This window comes from Fistularia commersonii, chromosome 35 (genome assembly GCF_037954325.1).
Source record: "Fistularia commersonii isolate RoL2024-O1a breed Wild chromosome 35, RoL_Fcom_v1.0, whole genome shotgun sequence".
Lineage (NCBI taxonomy): Eukaryota > Metazoa > Chordata > Actinopteri > Syngnathiformes > Fistulariidae > Fistularia > Fistularia commersonii.
This window is the reverse complement of record NC_141318.1, coordinates 4,924,030-4,937,228: the sequence shown is the minus strand read 5'-3', so window position 1 is coordinate 4,937,228 and position 13,199 is coordinate 4,924,030. Positions and strand designations below refer to the sequence as shown.

General features: G+C 45.3%; 2 protein-coding genes across 6 annotated transcripts in view; one reads left to right on the top strand and one right to left on the bottom strand.

Annotated features, from left to right (window-relative positions):
- The window catches only part of micall1a (MICAL-like 1a), a 14,355-nt gene extending 11,940 nt beyond the window's left edge, over nucleotides 1–2,415 (bottom strand). For 2 of the 3 annotated variants that reach the window (XM_086142231.1, XM_086142232.1), the window contains exon 1: nucleotides 1,741–2,415. In XM_086142231.1, the coding sequence (XP_085998357.1) occupies nucleotides 1,741–1,883 (143 nt within the window). In that variant the 5' untranslated portion in view covers nucleotides 1,884–2,415. The remainder of the gene's footprint in view (nucleotides 1–1,740) is intronic. The other variant, XM_086142233.1, reaches the window with a different exon arrangement.
- On the top strand, nucleotides 2,050–13,199 carry LOC147213962 (ADP-ribosylation factor-binding protein GGA1-like). 3 transcript variants are annotated; one of them, XM_086142237.1, is made up of 17 exons: nucleotides 2,050–2,111; nucleotides 3,895–3,979; nucleotides 4,259–4,334; nucleotides 4,502–4,600; nucleotides 5,215–5,338; nucleotides 6,458–6,558; nucleotides 6,768–6,848; nucleotides 7,468–7,605; nucleotides 7,714–7,795; nucleotides 7,890–8,000; nucleotides 8,086–8,229; nucleotides 8,679–8,722; nucleotides 8,812–8,999; nucleotides 9,678–9,874; nucleotides 10,006–10,175; nucleotides 10,550–10,660; nucleotides 11,050–13,199. In XM_086142237.1, exons 3-17 carry the CDS (start codon nucleotides 4,320–4,322, stop codon nucleotides 11,158–11,160), a joined length of 1,716 nt encoding a protein of 571 aa, XP_085998363.1. In that variant the 5' UTR covers nucleotides 2,050–2,111; nucleotides 3,895–3,979; nucleotides 4,259–4,319; the 3' UTR covers nucleotides 11,161–13,199. The 3 variants fall into 3 exon arrangements, with proteins under 3 accessions (XP_085998363.1, XP_085998365.1, XP_085998362.1); XM_086142239.1 differs by lacking the exon at nucleotides 2,050–2,111 and adding an exon at nucleotides 2,525–2,615; XM_086142236.1 differs by lacking the exon at nucleotides 2,050–2,111 and adding an exon at nucleotides 2,842–2,911.

Below are 13,199 nucleotides of genomic sequence, written 5' to 3'. Positions count from 1 at the left end.
AGTCTTGTGAGGAAGCTTGAACTCGTCGCAAGTCTATAAGTACTGACACAGGCGACATTTATTTTTAACCGAAGCCCACTCAATGCACGCATTCTGTTAACTAGGCCACAGAGTGCGTTTTGCTCCTCTCCCCGGTGGTTTACGTGACAGTTGGGTCTCGACTGTGGAAATTCAGATGAGGCTATTGGCTGTACTGACGTTTCCCCACCGCATCGGCGCGGCGTGTGGGGAGCCCGATGAAAACACGGCCCGGGCGGCGGCACAATGGCACGGTCTGGCATTAAGAGGCAAATCCAGTTTGACAGGCGGAGGCCTCGGCTGCAGATTAGCCTGACGGACTGTCTGTCTGGATCTGCTGCGGCTACTGTACACAAGGGGTGCAGCAGGGGGGGCGGAGGACCGAGTCACAAACTGAAGAGTGTTCACGAGTTGCCCACTGTACTCCGAAGCTTTACCGCTGTGCTGTGTGTGCAGATAAATTCCACTTCGGTGACTTGTCCTTCAGCGAGCAGCCCCGGTGGATGTTTTCCCGACCGCAATCCAAGCGTAATCACATTTTCTTTTTTTTTAATCTTAAGTCTGGACCACCTGAGAGCAAGAAGCTTATTGTCAAAACTCTTTCCTTTACAAAGCATTTTTTCCCCACTCTGCAAGAAGGGGGACATTCGCTGGCTGCGTTTACTCAGCCCTTCTTCAGCACGATCCTCCCCCTCCCCCGGGCTCGGCACGCCGACGACATCACAGGGATGCACAAATTTTTTTTGTGTGTATCAGCCGCGATTGTCACAATGAGCCACCCGAGCACGTCGCGCTGAGTCACAATTGGGCATTTGTATGAAAGACAAAGGAGACAAAAATAAGGAAAAAAAAAAAACAACAACTTTGGGCTCATGTAAATGAGATGAATATAGTGACAGGCTGTCCAGTCAAGTCACACACACACACACACCTCCGGAATGTTTAAACAACATCAATGAGTCAGTCATACACAGTTGTGACTGTTTCTGGTGAACGGTTTTGATTGAAGCGAAGCGGTTCTTTAGTTTCGGGCTCCTCACCGGGAGGACGGAACGGAGACAAATACTTCTCCCTCTTTGACACAAACCAGTGTCTGGTGTGAACAACAAGACAGTCAAATCACTGATGTGTGTGTGTGTGTGTGTGTGTTGGTGCTGGACTCTATTCTATGTGTGTGTGTGTAGGTGTACAATCCAGAGAGGAGGTTGTGTTGTTACAGACAGAGTGGGGTTTGTCAGACTGTGTTAATTACAGCACACTGGATCCCCTCTCTCTTTCTCGCTCTCTCTCTCTCTCCATTGGTGATTTTGGAAAAGGGCACAAACACACCTAGACATCTCACACACCACTTACGTGACTCTTTTTGCGCTCACAAAGAAAAAAAAATAAACGATGAGGCAACTACAAAACTAAAAAGAAGACGAGTAACTCAAAGTGTCAAACTAATCTTGGATAGCGATTCCCATCCGTGTAGAGTTTGCAATGCACAGCAGAATAGCTGATGGCCCTGTTTGGGTTTGTTCTGCTTTTGTGGTATAATCTGTGTATAACACAAACGGAGGGACTTTGTTACACTGTTCCAGAGGAGTGTCTCCTTGAACAGCTGCTTGTGCAACCAGCAAGATTTCGCAGGGAATCACAGGGGTCAGCTTTGGACCGCGTTCGGTCAAGAGTCAAAAGAAACAGTTCTCACGATCACTTCAAAAACCGGTGTGTACTTACATCAGCTCCGGTCTGTAGCGATGTATGATGGCACAAAACGCCAAACCGTCTCGAAAGGACGTTGTCATGTCTCTGATTTCCACGCCGTGGTAGTTTTCACACTGTATCCGACACCACTCCTGAAGAGCCTTCAGTGACCCCATGACTCCCGAGTGCGTCCGTCACCGAAATCCAGAAAAAAATAAAAAGTAATCGACGGGTTTTTTTGCGTCCCAGATTATGTGGAGGAGTCTCAGGAGAGGTAAAAAAAAAAGAAGTCGTCTTCCCCCCCCACTCTCCCGGTTACAATCGAGTCATCGGCGGAGTTTGAGTGGAGAGCAGACGGCCAGGCAACACCCGACGCTGCGATACGTCACATTCATCCACAGCCAGTGAGTCACGTTAAAAAACTATGGTATGCGGCTAGCTAGGTTATAGCCAACTTTTCAATCGCCACGGGGGGAGCATTTCACCTGCTATCTATGGCGCAGGCTTCACGAAAGCACACCTGTAAACGAAATTTAACGTCCTTATCGACCGGGTTAAAAAAAAACAAACAACACATGTGATGACAGATATCGATAACGATCAGATTGTCAGCAAAGTTGTCAGCGTAGCTAGCAAGCTAAGGCGAGACGCCTGCTAGCTCGGCGTGTCTTGTTTTGTTTCATTTCCAGTCCGCGCCCTCCGGGAGGTTACAGTTGTTACAAATCTGTGTGATCGGAGGCAATGCGGTTTCGGTCGAAGGAGAGGTACTTTCCTCCCTGCGAGGGGCGAACCAATGGGACGAGCGGCGGAGTTTTCAGCCGCACGGCGGTCGTCTGCAAAGGCTGAATGGACGGGATAATTCGCGCCACCCCGGACGACGCCGTTTCCGATAGCGAGATCACAGAACGGTAAAAAAGAAAAGCATCGTGCACGGTTATAGCTGGTCGCAGCTTCTTCCGGAAACACCGTCTTTCTTGCAGCACTGAACCGTCACTGTGCACGCATTGCCCTGCACAATGTCACGCCGTTCTTTTCCTTTTTCTCTTTCGTACCGAGCCGAGGCGCTGCTGAGACGCTCTCTCCGCTCACCCGCTAACCGGTGATCACGCGAGATCTTACAAATTCTCGCGAGAGTGGCGACTTGTTTAGAATTCCCGAAAGATGGCGGCGCCTCCGGAAGAGGTTAGCCTACAGTCTCGCATCAGTAAGTCATCGAACATTTCAAATCCCCCTAAACATTTTATTGTCTGACAGTCGCCGAAATACCGCTAAGGGTCTCGGGAGAGAACCGCTTAGTTGAAATCGACCGTTGTGTTTTCTAAAAGCCTCCCAAGGGGATAGTTTTTAGCGAGTGAAAAAAGCGGCTGTCACCAAATTTGAAGTACAGTTTACGTCAACGTAAAGAAAAATCTCGTCAAATACCGTGTTCTCGTTGCTGTGATGTATTGACATTAATATGGTAGTGGCTTTAACTGTTCGGGGTTTAAAAAGAGCCGTGCATTATCTAAGAGCTCGCAACACTGCCCAGTGGTTGCTAATCAAACCAACTAGCTAGATTAAATCTAGCTCCCGTCAAACCAGATGATCGAAACGGAAACAAACCCGCGCCCTCTTGAACCGAGAGATACGGTCCCGGGTTGTGTGTACTTAGACTGCAAAACAAAATAATCATAAAATAAAAATCGCTAAACTTCCGAACAAGTTGATACTGTAATTGTAGGTTGATCACCACCCTTTTTTTTTAAAAATTTAACATTAAAAAACAAAAACAAAAACTGGAGTTGAGATTCGTTTTAGGGGGGTGAAATCCGTGTATAAGTTGTCAATAACCCTTGAGAAAACTGCATATTCAAATTCTTCTTATCATTTATCAATTATTCTTATTGTTATTATTATCATCATTATTATTATTATTATCATCATGGGTTGTAGAATTAGTAGTTTTCTATGGACAGGGCATGAGGGGAGCTGATGTACCTCTTGTCTATGGAGATTCTCAGTTATCCAGGTCATGGTTAATTCTTGTGAAAATATTTTTTATGGGAACTGGACTTGAATTTCCTCCGTTGAAGATGTTTCACCACTCATCCAAAACGCGTCTTTAATTCTGAGACTGAAACAACGGCAGAAGCCTCTCAGATGATTATGAAATATTTTACGAGGAATGTACCTCTTCCTTTCTTCCAGACAAGGCCACCAACCCTTCGAACAAGGAGACGGACTGGGATAGTATCAATGGCTTTTGCGAGCAACTTAACAATGAACCAGAAGGGTAAGACGACACGACACTTGTTCCCCATCGGTTGCTGTAATTTTTCCAATTTGAATGTATTATATATGGTGCTCTCAACGTCAAACATTTCGACGTTCACCTTCAGTCTTTTCAACTGTATACAGTTTGCTATCCCAAAAGCTGCCTATTCCATATTGCCCCGTGTTGCCAAACGGTGGCTTATTTCAAATCCGTGCTGTGCAAAATTCTTTACTTGTATTTTATATATATATATATATATATATATATATATATATATAATTTTTTTTTTATCCCCAGGCCCCAGTTTGGAACCAGACTTCTGGCCCACAAAATCCAGTCTCCACAGGAGTGGGAGGCTATGCAAGCACTTACAGTAAGAGATTGTCATACAGTTTTCTGTAATAACCCGCTTGTCTTGAATTTGCACCAGGAATAGACCATAATAGACAACTCGTGACATTATTCTTGATCGTCCCGCCATTTTTATCATCACTCTGCCGTCGATAACTGTAACCGCCACCGTCTATGAACGATTTCCAGCTTCTTGAGACCTGCATGAAGAACTGCGGGAAGCGGTTTCACAATGAAGTTGGGAAATTTCGCTTCCTAAATGAGCTGATAAAGGTGGTTTCACCCAAGGTAATGTTCAAGGATATACAAGTTTTACCTCCACTATAGACCGTTACTGCTATGTTTGTGTGAATTTAACTATTAAGATACACATTGTGCTGGCTTTAGGTCATTTTTCAGGACTGAACATATGGTTCAGCCTTAATTAAATCCTGGTGGTAACGATACTCACTAATCTTCATCACACAAAGCAGCTACAGTGTTCATAGGTGACATAACTAACAAACCTAGGATTTTCACTGGATACATTTTAATTCTTTAGGTTGTAATATTAGAAAGGGTCATGTCATGACATTCAATCTCCAAATGCCATTCATATATGGAATATGAATTGTGTATTTGCAGCTCCTTTTTTACAATTAAAATGTCCAAACAAGGAGAAATAAATGCAGACTTGATTCTCTAAGACTGGAATTCACAAAGCATTACAAATGTTGAAACACAATATATCGTTGACACGCACCACGAACACACAGCAGATGTATCACTTTTAATTAATGCACAGTTAATTGTCTGTGTTAAAGTGACGAATCATCAACAGTATTTTTGACCTCCGCCTGCTTTTCCATTTACATTTTGAAACATTCTTCTCTGAGTATGGATTATGTCTTCTACATTCACAGTACCTGGGTTCTCGGGCCCCGGAAGCAGTGAAGAATAAGATTTTAGAGATGATGTTCAGCTGGACAGTGAGACTCCCAGAAGAGACCAAGATATCAGATGCGTATCAAATGTTGAAAAAACAGGGTGAGTTATCCAGAGTTTTAAAAACAAAGTTTTCTGCTCGAAAGCATGCTGTTGTCATCTTAACTGTTTTTTATTAGTTTCCAGTAGCCCTTAAAATTGATCTATTTCCTCTTATTTTGTTTCTTTAAACAAATAGTTCTCATACCAGTACAAGTTATTCTTTTCAAAGGGCTGCGGGAGTAAATGTTCTCAGCCGCGTTTGGGGGAAATTGCTGTCAACATTTTCAACAACAGAGTCTCGCTCAAGTCCTGTGTGTCCTGTGTGTGCGTGTGCGTGCGTGCGCGTGCGTGCGCGTGGTCACCGCAATTCTGAACTGTAATATTTATGTCTCCCACGATCATTGGAAGGTTTCCAGAAGCGTTCCAGTGTCGATAAATCAATTCTGACAGCCCACGTTGGGGAAGGCTGGGAGTGATTCTTGGAAAAATTGACTTTGTGCACCAGTATAAATCTGTTACTGACACACGCATACCCACGCACGCACGTTATGGCATCAAATTCCACTTATTTTATGTCATGCCATTCTAGAGGGCTCAGCTTTTCCCACCTAAATTAAAATGTCCATTCCCAAAGAAAATGCTGCTGTTTTGTATGCTGCAGAATTCCTCTCACTGCCCCTTCTCCTTGCAAACATAGTCAATTCTCAGAAAGCTGTGTTTGGATTGTTTTTCAAACCAAACAGCATGACTAGTTAAGTTTTTCTAAATAAGATGGGATCCTTGCTGCAAACACTTTGCTCAAAACTTTGCCATAAATTGATCACCTTTTTTTCCCCACTTTCAGAGATGTGTTTTTGTTACCCACTTTTTCAAAATAAAGTGGTAAAATTAAAATGCCCCCCACCACCGTTAGGTTCAGAGCAAACATTAGGTTCCAAACTCCCTGATGTACCTCAGCCGTAAGGATGCAGTATGTCGGAAAAAAAGCAAATATACTGTGAGAGCATCACTGCCACACATCTAATTCCATCCGCGGGGACTTGTAGGCTTCCTCTCACGCCCAGTCAGAGGTGATGTGTGTGTGTGTTTGGACAGTGTATACACACACACAGAGGGGGTTCTGCGGTTGACAGGCTGTGGATTCATGTCAGGGTAATAGGTGCCCTTGTCTTCTTCCAGGCATTGTCAAGCAGGACCCCGTTCTTCCTGATGACGGGCTCCTCCCACCACCTCCACCCAGAACCAGAAGTGCCATCTTTGATGATGAGGAGAAGTCTAAGGTAACGAAGCACGGGTCAAAAAAAAAAGGACGTAAACCCACTGTAGAAAAGGCTTTCAATGACCAGGACATTGTTTCAGTGTGATCGCAGATTCACGAGAGGAATCTGAATGCATCGGAATTGTCGAAGTGACCATCTGGGGAAAAAGTTAACATGGTGTTCTTCCTCCACTCCTTCCTCTTCTCTTGCGTCCTATCCTGTTTTTGAAGACCCTGTCTCGGTTGTTGAACAGCACCCACCCGGAAGATCTGAGAGCCGCCAACAAGCTCATCAAGGAAATGGTCCAGGAGGCGAGTTCTCTATTTAACACACGGGCAGTTCAAAATAAATCACTGAAATCTGATCATATTCAATCCTTATGATAAAGTATCCAACATGGCTTTATTAGAAGTCCTCATTGGTGTCAGGTATTTTTGACTTCGGTTAAAACTGGTCGCTGTCTTGGTTATTTTCATAAAGCGTGCATAAAGGATTTTTCTTTGCCAATAGTAGAGAAGAATTTTCCGCCTCCTCCTTAAAGGCTAATCCGTCAGGACATTTCTAGAACTTCTATGTTTTCAGTCGTGCAGCAAAAAATACGTCTTCTATTGAAATGCTCCCCCAAGGTTTTCCAGCTCCACATTCTGCCTCCTCTCCCCTGCTGATATTTTATGATGTTCTATTAATATCATAATGCTGTAATAACCAAAAAAAAGATTTGGTTGCATAATTTTGGATTTTAAAAAAATAACCGTCGAAACATTGCACAAGAGTGTGTTATTTTGAGAGTCTTAAAGGTGAAGCGTCAAAGTTATGATAAAAATGATCCATTTTTCAACATGCACTTTTATTTTCATGTAAGAGTTTAACTAGTGACTAAATTCTGTTTTCAAAATCTCGACCCCCGGGGCCTTTCCTTCTTCGCCGCAGGACCAGAAGCGGGTGGAGAAGGTATCGAAGCGGGTCAACGCCATCCAGGAAGTGAAGGAGAGCGTGAGCCTGCTCAGCCAGATGCTTGAGGGCTACAGCGTGGAGAGCTGCTCCCAGAGCAACCAGGAGCTCATTAAGGTCATCAGACCTCAGCACTTTGAAAAGGAGCGTCAGCTCCAGATTTCCACTCCTGCTGTTTAACATGTTTTTTTTTTTTTAAATGTTTTAAAACATCTGCGTTTACAGGATCTTTACCAACGCTGTGAAAAGATGAGGCCCACTTTGTTCCGATTAGCCAGCGATACAGAAGACAGCGATGAAGCCTTAGGTGATTTTATCTTCCAATACGAGGTTCTTTTAAGATATCATGATCGTTGTCTAGGGAAGCATTCGAGCGCCGCTAATGAGTCCTTTTCACACAGCCGACATCCTGGAGGCCAATGACAGTTTGACGCAGGTCATCAACCTCTACAGACGGCGCGTACAGGGCGAGCTGGTGACGAATGACGGTATAACAGTGCAACCAGAACCAGGTAAGTGTGTGTGTATGCGGGCGTGTCAGTCAGCTCTCACTCGTGCGGGCGGAACTGTGCAGACATCCATTTGTGTTCAAACCAGACGGCGGCAGCTCAGCACTAGTAGACCTGGAGAGCCTCGGCGCGCCAGTCGTCGCTGCGCCGTCCCATCCTGAGCCCTCCGGCCTGCAAACCCTGACTCAGAACATAGGCCTGAGCCTCTTGGACGACGAGCTCATGTCGCTGGGTGAGCAAAAGAAAAAGTCATCTGGTCGAGTTAGATCACTTCTGCTCTTTACAAGCCAGAGGTGTGACTCACTCCGCAGGCGGGAAACGCTTGCGCCCGAAGCAGCTGCTCTGACCGTCTGCTTTTACTGTAATCGGTAAAAGTTGCCAACACAGGCGTTAAAAAGGAGCAGATTTTCAGACAAAAGTCCTAAAATTAGACGCGGGGGGAGCGGGGATTAGCATTTTGCTTGTGTTGTTCTGTTGTACTTTTGTTTTCTTTGTGTCGGCACAGTCTGACAGACTTCATATCGACGTCTCGTTACTCTCAATCATCATCTTTTGCCTCTCGCCCGCCCCCCGGTGCCAGCTGGCTTTAGCTCAAGTCTTCAAACTGATCAGGGAAGCCGCTGGGGGAATAAAACTCTAAAAGACATTTTGATCAATAATCTCTTGTTTCCTTTCTCGCAGGACTTAACGCGACAGAAAACTGCGAGCCTCCATCCGCTTTGCAGGTGAGAGACGTACCCGGCGAGAGCTTCATCGTTTTTGCACCATCTCCTCAGAACGCAAATGCTTAACCCTCTCGATTTTTTCCTCCCAGTCCTCTGATCTCCCAGAATTGGCTCCACCGTCAGTCGCGGCGGCCGTGTTGCTGCCGGCCGCCGCTCAGCCGCAGGCGCTGCCAACAGGGGGCAGCAAAAGCAGCTCCAAAGTTATGGACGAGCTGGATTTGCTGGGGAAGACGCTGCTGCAGCAGTCCCTACCCCCCGAGAGCCAGCAGGTCAAATGGTAAGGAACGTCTGACTGGGCCAGAAAGTCACATGGAAGGCTTGTAGTTAGGCTACCTTCATGGTGCACAAAACATTCGACAACACCAGCTTTCGTCATTGAGCCCATTTAGTTTTATCAGAAGGCCCCTCCTTGTCACGAATGGCTTTTTACCGTCGCTCGTTACATTGAATGGAAACGTATGAGTACTCAACTTTTGAGATCCTTTATGATTCGATAGTTGTGAAAGAAACGCTGTCGTTTTTCTCCGTCGTCTACGTACCTCATGGAAAATGCAGTTAGCGCCACAAATGTGTGACATAGAGGCTACAGGAGGTGACGTCTTTTTTTTTGGAGATTTGGAAAGGTTATGGAAGTGAAAAAGAGAGGTAACGCCTGGTCTTCAGTGACAGACCTTCTCGGCCTCGAGGCTTCGAGGTCTTTAAGCTGTGAATTGGTCCTTGCAGATTGTCTCCAAAGCAGGTTTCCTGAGGAGATATCAAGCGGGAAACCGCATCGCGATGCAAGCAATTTTCGAGAACCGTTATTGGCAGTTGAGCGGTTTTTACAGACATGAACGATTGTAATGATGGGATCGCGGCAACCATGTCGAGTTGTTAATCTTTGGAAAATAGTTGAATGGAGACTGTGATGGTCTCAACTCCTCTTCTGTTGTCGCCCCCCCTCCCGATGCTGCAGGGACAAGCTCCAGCCTCAGTCCCGGGTCTGTCTGCGAGACCTGCAGACCAAGTCCGGCGTCAACCCACGACCACCTCCCTCTCCCGCCCCGGAACAGCCCGGCGCTCTCGTCCCGAACCCCAGCCCCGTAGCTTTTGACTCTCACGACGGCATCTCCTTAGCCGACGTCGCCGTACCTCTGGAGTTAATCTGCCCAAGTAAGGACTGACGCTCTCAGCCTTGATGTTTGGAGCTAATTCAACCTATAAATACATTTCTGCTTGTTTGTTAAGATGTTTTCTCGTGTGCTTCCACCCCCTCCCCCCCCAAATATATATATATATTCCAGGCAGTTTGTTACCAGTGACCGTATTTGACAAACACAGCCTCCGCGTTTTGTTCACGTTCGCCCGCGACTGTCCACCGTCGCGGCCCGACGTGCTGGTGGTGATCATCTCCATGCTCTCCTCCGCCCCCATTCCTGTCACCAACATCCGCTTCCAGGCGGCTGTCCCCAAGGTGGGTCGCTCAACAGGGTTGACATTTCACATACACAACTCATGACGAAAGGCTGTTTTTTTGTTTTTTTGTTTTTTTTTCAAATTAGCGGCTCATCCGCGCCAGATTAAGAGTAGACCTTCTACAATATTTGTCCTGTTATTTTTATATCACGGAAAACCATGCAAAATGGGTGCTTAAATTTTTTTTATCATGCATAGAAAGAGAACAGCTGTGAATATTTATGGATATGTGGTCCTGGATATGACCTGAATCACTGTTTCGGAGCGATGCTTCGCCTGTTTGTTTTTTTTTTTGATTTTTACATTTTTGATGTGATGGCGTCAGGCTGTGTTTGTGATGATGTGTTTCACCGTGCACATCTGCATCGCCAGGTGATGAAAGTGAAGCTCCAGCCCCCCTCCGCCACTGAGCTGCCGGCCTTCAACCCCATCCTGCCTCCGGCCGCCATCACGCAGATCCTGCTCCTGGCGAACCCTCACAAGGTACGGCTCTTCGCTCAGTTCGATGAAATCCCGACGTGTTAATAAAAAAATATAAGACGGGAGTTCTGTCCTCGCAAGACAAACTAGCAAACCAAAACGGACATTTAATTCTACGGGTATTGAGTCGTTCAGTTACCTGAATGCTGCTGCGTTCAGGTGGCTCACTGCCCCCATGGTAGCTGCAGTTTGAATAGCATGCACTGAAGATAATTTATTATGACACGTGGATGTGTACGACAGAGCAGTTAAAAACCTTGCATCTTTATTTGAAAAAAAAACAAAAAAAAAAAACAAGCCAGATTTGTTAGTATTCTCATCAATGATAATACTAATATTTTTAATATTTTAGGACTAAAATCCCAGACCGACCTCTGTTTCTCACTTTTCAGGAGAAAGTACGTTTGCGGTACAAGCTCACCTTCAACCTTGGGGAGAAATCCCACGACGAATCGGGCGACGTGGACCAGTTCCCTCCCCCCGACAACTGGGGGAACCTTTAAACAGAAGAGCCTCCCACTCCACCCCATGCCATCTCTCTGGATTTAAGTTGAAGATGCCCCCCCCCCCACCCCCATCCCAGGCCACCGGTCTAGCAAGACGCCGTCTTATCAGCGGTTTTGAGAGAAAACTGACCTGAGACCAGTTGTGTGCCTCTACCCTGTGCCTTCCTGCCCTGCCCAGATTCTCTCTCTCCATTCCTGCATCCCCAACTTTTACCCTCTCTTCTTCCAACTGTCTGTGCAGTGACCTGGAAACACTGGGTGAGAAAAGGAAAAAAAGGTGACTTTGGGGGGGAACAAATTGAGCCTTTTTTTTTTTTTTTTTTTTTGAAACCGAATGTATGCATTTGGCTGATTTTCACGCAGTCTAATAATCTTCGTGGGTCGTCCAAGTTGCCCTGCGACTTACCATTTGAAAGATGGAGTTTGAAAGGATTGGTTTTTACAAAACACCTAACCGAAGCAAGTGTGATTATGCATTCCTAATGTTGACCTCCCGAGCAAAAACGCCCTGCGTGTGTTTAGCCGCGTTTCTCCCGTGTTTGGGTGTCTCCCGCTCGGCTATCGTTACATTCTTCGTGTTTGTCAGAACGTGCTTTAGTGACGGACGGAGAGGGGTCGTGCACAACCGCGTGGGATATCATAAAGGGAGGGGGGCGTTAATTATGAAGAGGACTACACCTGTAAAGTACTTGTCATATTTTCTTTCAGATGGAAATGAACGGTTAATCCGACAGGGATTTAGGGATGTACGAGTTCCCCTGAGCACAGCAAGACAGGAAAATAAATACTCTCAGCTATAAAACCTGCGATTCTGTTAAATGAACAAAAAAAAAAAAAACAGGAAAACCTCCAACTCAAACTGCAAAAAAAAAAAGCTCCTGGTAAGCTTTTAACCATGGATTAGAAACTGTTGGCATAAAAATTGCAGGGTGAGGAGGAACCGCGCTGGATATTAATCCAGGTCTGCGACAGGGTGAAATGATGACTGTGGAAACAGGCTTTCTCCCTGATATGTTACAACTGATACCGTCACTCAAATGTTGTGTAGGCTCAAAGACGCCAGCACTGCTGAATTAGACTGGGTGTAATAAGGACACGTGCATCGCGCACATGCGAGTGCGACAGGAAGTGACAATCACGCAGCCGGAAAACCTTTGAACCGTGCACGTCATGTCAGTTACAGCCAAACACAGAGTTTGAATCCCAACTGGGGTTTGTTTCCCTGGTCCGCAGCAGCAGCTACATTTGTTGTATGTAAGGTGCACCACTGGCATTTTTGACTTTTTCCAAGTTGGCAGCGAAAAAAAAAAAGACGTGACGCTACTAGATGTTACTCAGTCTGAACAAATGTCAAAAAGCACAATTCTAGGGAACTGAATATCTGTGACCTCCTGGTGTGGCCGCACGGTTAACCGAGTATCTCACTTCACACATACACATCTTTGTTTGTATTTATCTTTGTTTCTGCACTTTGTTTTCATAAGATCGGGATACTTTTCTACTTTTACGTTACACTCAGGATTCTGATTTGTTTTACATGTGGACCTTCATGCAGTTTTTTGTTTTTTTTACTTTTGCAATTGAATCTTTTTTTTATCATTTTGCTGCCTTCCAGCTGTTGCTCGACCCAAAGATGGATTAAGTTCTGAGTTGACATCACTGACGTTGATTTGATTCTACCACACGTGCCTGAGAAATTCATTTTTCTCTTGATTTGTACATACTGGCGTGGAAATTGACCTCGACCTTTTTTTCAGTTTGTCCTTTTATCAGAACAGACTGTGAAGCAAATTATTTTACTGATGAAGTGATCGTGAAATGCATTTTCATGAAGTTCTTCAAGAAGAGGGTTCTAAGAGCACCTAGATTGTTACTATGTGGAACTTGAGCCGGGAGAGGGAAAAACAATCTTATAAAATCTGAAATTTATCGAAGGATCTTATCTTAAAAAAAAATCACCTGCTGAGTAATATTGATCCTCTTACATACATACTTGAAGGAAGTCGTAAATATGTCAATAAACAGTCATCCGTCAA

Excerpts from the sequence above, each read along its gene's own strand:
- LOC147213962 (XM_086142236.1), top strand. The coding sequence starts at position 2,869 with ATGGCGGCGCCTCCGGAAGAGGTTAGCCTACAGTCTCGCATCA. Across the intron at positions 6,849-7,467 it reads TCAAGGAAATGGTCCAGGAG|GACCAGAAGCGGGTGGAGAA; the intron begins GCGAGTTCTCTA and ends TCTTCGCCGCAG. Across the intron at positions 10,661-11,049 it reads TCCTGGCGAACCCTCACAAG|GAGAAAGTACGTTTGCGGTA; the intron begins GTACGGCTCTTC and ends CTCACTTTTCAG.